This window comes from Sesamum indicum, linkage group LG12 (assembly GCF_000512975.1).
Source record: "Sesamum indicum cultivar Zhongzhi No. 13 linkage group LG12, S_indicum_v1.0, whole genome shotgun sequence".
Lineage (NCBI taxonomy): Eukaryota > Viridiplantae > Streptophyta > Magnoliopsida > Lamiales > Pedaliaceae > Sesamum > Sesamum indicum.
The window spans coordinates 3,178,222-3,183,283 of NC_026156.1; the positions used below are offsets into that span (position 1 = coordinate 3,178,222).

Genomic DNA, 5,062 nt, shown 5'->3' on the forward strand with positions numbered 1-5,062 from the left:
ATGGCCCCAGAATCTCAAATCGATTATTGAGATATACACATAAATTGATTAATTCTTTGTATATCTTCTTCTAATCGTAAAATTTTATAATTTGTATTAATACTAATGCATTATAATTTAAAATGAAAATTCAATTCTATTTTAAAAAATTTCAATTAACTTTTTCGTAATTTATAAACTTATAAAATATAATTTTAATTACAATTAGATTAAATCCGTGCAAACGCTAGTATTAATTATTGGACTAGCCACACTGAACACGAATAACATTTTCTTTTATTTTTGGGTCCCCATTCTAGAAGAAAATATTTATAAAAACTCGAAAAAATCGATGGGGTCAATCATGCATCGCACACTGAAATATATTAATTTATAGAAAGTCAAAGCCTTGACTATTTGAAGATTGTAAGTACCCCAGTGCCCGTTTCTTTTAATTGTCAACTCTTTCAATTCTGAATCTCAAATGTTCATAATTTGCATGCCATGTTTGGCAGACGCTTTTTTTGGTATAGAAAACTCTACTCATACCAATCGCCCTTTTAAATTAATTTTCTTAATTTCCGATTTGTCTGCTAAAGTTTGGTGCTTGCAATTGTAAACAATATTGGCATATTGTTTTAGTTGATTATGCATTGGTGAAAAGTTTAAATAATTCATTAAATACTTACTATAATTTTACGGTGCTTATTTCATTTCATATCAGATGCGAACGTTATATCAAAATATAATTATATAGTAAAATATTGATCTTAAAATATATAATTCAACTGTTTACATTTAAGGTACATTGTCGTTTATTTTATTTAAGATTAAAAATATTTTGGATTTTTGTATTTTCAAGAATTGAGTCGAAAACATAAGTTGACTTTGTTATATTTGAGTTGAGTAGACCTATAGTTGGCTTTGAAATCTTTTACCTTTTTGTTTGATAACATGATGTTTGATACCATTCTAATATTCATATTGATGTAATATGGTCCAACATTATAACTTTACACATCTCAATTCACTTCATATTCTACTTTCACAAAATTGTTTTGGATATGAAATACGCGTGAGGGGATGGCAGAAGACGAGGGGCTCAATCCATTTTGAGTGGTTTAAAAACTTCAAAAATTCAATACTTTCCACGATTTTTTAACCAAAATTAAAGTGGATTGAATTTTCAGTTTCAAATTCGGTTGCATCTTATATTCAATCTAACACACATATTGATGTCGTGGTGATTTTGACTAAGGGAATGTAATTCAAAAGTTACAGTCCTTTTCCAGTTCAACACTAATTAATATCAGTGTGTATTTGGATTGATGGATTTGAATTTGGAGAAAGGATTTCAAATGATTTCATTTGAAAGAAATTTGAAATATATTCGTATTCATCAAAACTTAGTTCAAAATTAAAAAAAAAAGGGTTTAAATATTATACATAGAATCAATTAAATATTTAAGTACATACAAAATCAATCAAAATAAAAAAAGCTCAAATGTGCTTCATTTGCCGTTCACATAAAAGAAAAGATTAAAAAAAAGGACAATGTGGTTGGAACATAGGATTTAAATATTGGAACTTCCTCTAACATGTGAAAACGTACGCACATATTTATTCAATTGAGTGCCTAACTTCGATATAAAATTTGACTTTGTGTACGGGCCGTCGAATAAAGACCACTCCACTTTCTAACAATACACCACATACTCCACTCAGTTCCCATGCATCTACCTATATAACTACCTCTCACTTCTCCCATTCTAAACACAACGTCCAATCCTTAAATTTCTCTCTCCACACAATCTTCACGCACGACATAACACTTGTTCTTTCGTCCTCTCTGACAACAGTACTATAATTAACAAGCCATGAATTGCCTTAGGTTTATGTTCTTGTTAGCAATGGTGATGGCTTTAGCCATTTCTCTTTTGGCAGAATCAACGGATCATCAAGTGAAACAATCCACGTACGATGATGATGCAGAGCCCAATACGTCACTACGTGGTGCTAGCCGTTTCCTTGCACAAAAGTCGCGTTTTTCATTAATGAGGTGCAACAAACACCCTAGAGTTTGTCGTGTTAAGGGCAGCCCCGGCCCTGATTGCTGCAAGAACAGATGTGTTAATGTGGATAGAGACAGATTCAATTGCGGGAGATGTGGTCATAAGTGCAAGTATTTGGAGATTTGTTGCAAAGGGAAGTGTGTCAACCCCTTCACAAATAAGCAGCACTGTGGAGGTTGCAACAACAAGTGCAAGAAAGGGAGTAAATGCATGTTTGGAATGTGTAGCTATGCTTGATCATCGTCATCCAGGCAGATCGTTTCTACTCATCGGGTCGAAAATTAGATACTTTCACATAGTCAATTAGCTGCTGGCTGCAGCACATTGTTTGATTTGTTCAAAGTACAATACATGTGATCTTATATATACTTCATATATCCGCTAGGCATTATTTGGTTTGATATTTAAAGTTTGTTTGTATGTACTGAATAATGTGGAAGCAATATTGATGCTAGGCTGCTTCTCATTTTTAGTTACGTGGTTTATCATAAAATGTAGAGTCCAGTTGCAGCAAGTGAAAGGTGAATGAAGAGTCGTGTTTTCGATATGTCCAAAACCTTGTACTCGTTACATTTGATGCACGAAACAAGTGTTGCACCTATCATGACGACTAGAAGCAAGCGACTGTTTTTTGTTATTGGATCTTTTGTTAGAGTACTAAGATTTTTAACGACATTGCATTCGATATGAAAACTACTAATAATCAACCTCGTAATATAATTTTCTTGAACAAGACGAACAGTCAACGGTTACACTTGCATAGTAAGAGTGCTTCACTTGAATTTCAAATTATAATAATCGCAGTGCCCTGGTGACTAATCTATCAGCATTAATATATGTTGGCCGGAGTTCTGATTCATCCTTTGCTATTATTCTTTGTTCTGTAACATTAACATTCATTGAACAGACAATATATATAGAAAGCATAGACATTTTCAGGTCAAATGCTTTCTGAGGCTGAGGATTAAATGTGGGAAAGTCAAGCACCGTTCATCGGCTCGTGCAATCACGTCTGTTATGCCATTAGAATCTTAGACAAAAACCAATGAAACAGTCCCAAAATTAACGTGGATATCACCTTCATTTTACGTTGCCTAACCCGTATAAATTTTGACTTCCGAAGCTAAATTTTGCACCTCAAAACTTCACTAGACCAGCTATGGCCTCCCCACCATCTCTCCCACTTATAGTACTCTGTCTGATTCTAGTTTCCAGTTTATCAACATTAACACTTGCTGATTCTTATTACTACGCTCCTAGTACTAACAAGAATGTCATGAACCCAATAGACTCATGTTGGAGGGCTAAATCAAACTGGGCCACTAACCGCCGTGCACTGGCTGATTGTGCTGTAGGGTTTGGGAAAAATGCCATTGGGGGGAAGTTCGGAGCAACTTACATGGTAACGGATGCATCCGATGACCCGGTAAAACCAAAACCGGGCACGCTCCGGTACGGTGTGATCCAATCAAAACCACTGTGGATCGTTTTCGCCAAAAGTATGGTTATTACACTTAAGAATGAGCTCATGATAAACAGTTACAAGACCATAGATGGGAGAGGGGCGAAGGTGGAGATTGCTTACGGGCCATGCATCACGATACAGCATGTTAGCCATGTTATTATACATGGGATCAGCGTACATGACTGTAAGCCGGGAAAATCAGGCCTGGTTCAGGACAGCCCGATCCACAAGGGCCACCGCCGGGGTTCGGATGGCGATGCTATTGATATATTTGATTCATCCGATGTATGGATTGACCATTGCTCATTTGCTCGGTGCTATGATGGGCTCATTGATGTGATTCATGGCTCCACAGCCATCACCATTTCAAACAACTTCTTTTCCCACCATGATAAAGTAAGTAATCAACTTCTTGAATTTATGATGATCAGAAAATAACTAATAAGTGGATTAAGTTGGACAATTGTACTAATTATATACGTGTTATATCTTTCTTTTATAGATTCAGTAGAAGCATCAAATAGTGTAGATCATATCACATTAGTATATATAATGAGCCTCATTGCTAACAGGATATGATATCGGTCCATATTATTTGACATTTTCACACCTGTTTCACGTAAACGAAAAGCAAAACTCTATTTTGATCTAATTATTCAGCAAATCCGGCAACTAATGACAGGTTATGTTGTTCGGACACGATGACAACAATTTGGAGGACAAAAAAATCAAAGTCACAGTAGCCTTCAACCGTTTTGGCCCTGGATTAGTTCAAAGGATGCCGAGGTATATACGCACTGTTCATTCATTTCCTTCAAGTTAATCATATTAATACAATCACTGCAAATTAAAATGGTAAAAACATTACAATGAGGAGCAGGGTTAGGCTAGGGTACGCGCATGTGGCTAACAACAGATACGACCAGTGGGAGATGTATGCGATTGGGGGGAGTGCTGATCCAACCATCTTCAGTGAAGGAAACTACTTCGTCGCCCCGAATAATCCTGATGTCAAACAAGTAAGTCAAGTCGAGACACGACTGCGTTTGATGTAATTCACACTTTTATATAAACCATAAACGAAAAGATTCTCGGAAAACTGAACAGGTTACAAAGAGAGAGACTAAGAATGGTTGGAAGAACTGGAAATGGAGATCATCCAGAGACAAATTCATCAACGGGGCTTACTTTGTCCCCTCGGGGTATGGAACCACCGCGCCTGGTTACACGAAAATTCAGTCGTTTAAGGTGGCCGATGGAGCCATGGTCCCTGCTCTTACATCTGATGCAGGCCCTCTAAGCTGCACCACCAATAGAGCATGTTGATTGACTGCATATCTGTACATATTTCTGATTTTGATCGTAAAAACACGAGTACTTATGAGAAATATGGGTGGGGGAGGATATTGTGATCAGTTGTTTTGCATGTTAGAATACGTTTTTTAAGCAAGTGCTTGTGCTAACTGCAGTGTTAGCCAGCATTACTTTGGACCAATTTCTGGTGATGTAAAGTTTCTAGTTGCACAAGGTTACAAGAGTGCCTGGA

At 36.3% G+C, this 5,062-nt stretch overlaps 1 protein-coding gene across 1 annotated transcript; it reads left to right on the forward strand.

The window, feature by feature from the left end:
* LOC105175416 (putative pectate lyase 2) lies at window positions 3,210-5,062 on the forward strand. The gene is made up of 4 exons (XM_011097851.2): window positions 3,210-3,912; window positions 4,199-4,302; window positions 4,397-4,535; window positions 4,624-5,062. The coding sequence occupies exons 1-4, from the start codon at window positions 3,211-3,213 to the stop codon at window positions 4,840-4,842; spliced, it is 1,164 nt and encodes a 387-aa protein (XP_011096153.1). The 5' UTR covers window position 3,210; the 3' UTR covers window positions 4,843-5,062.

Bases quoted from the DNA above. Each gene is read 5' to 3' on its own strand.
- LOC105175416 (XM_011097851.2), top strand. From the start codon at position 3,211: ATGGCCTCCCCACCATCTCTCCCACTTATAGTACTCTGTCTGATTCTA. The intron at 4,303-4,396 runs GTATATACGCAC...AATGAGGAGCAG, and splicing joins TTAGTTCAAAGGATGCCGAG to GGTTAGGCTAGGGTACGCGC. The intron at 4,536-4,623 runs GTAAGTCAAGTC...AAAACTGAACAG, and splicing joins ATAATCCTGATGTCAAACAA to GTTACAAAGAGAGAGACTAA.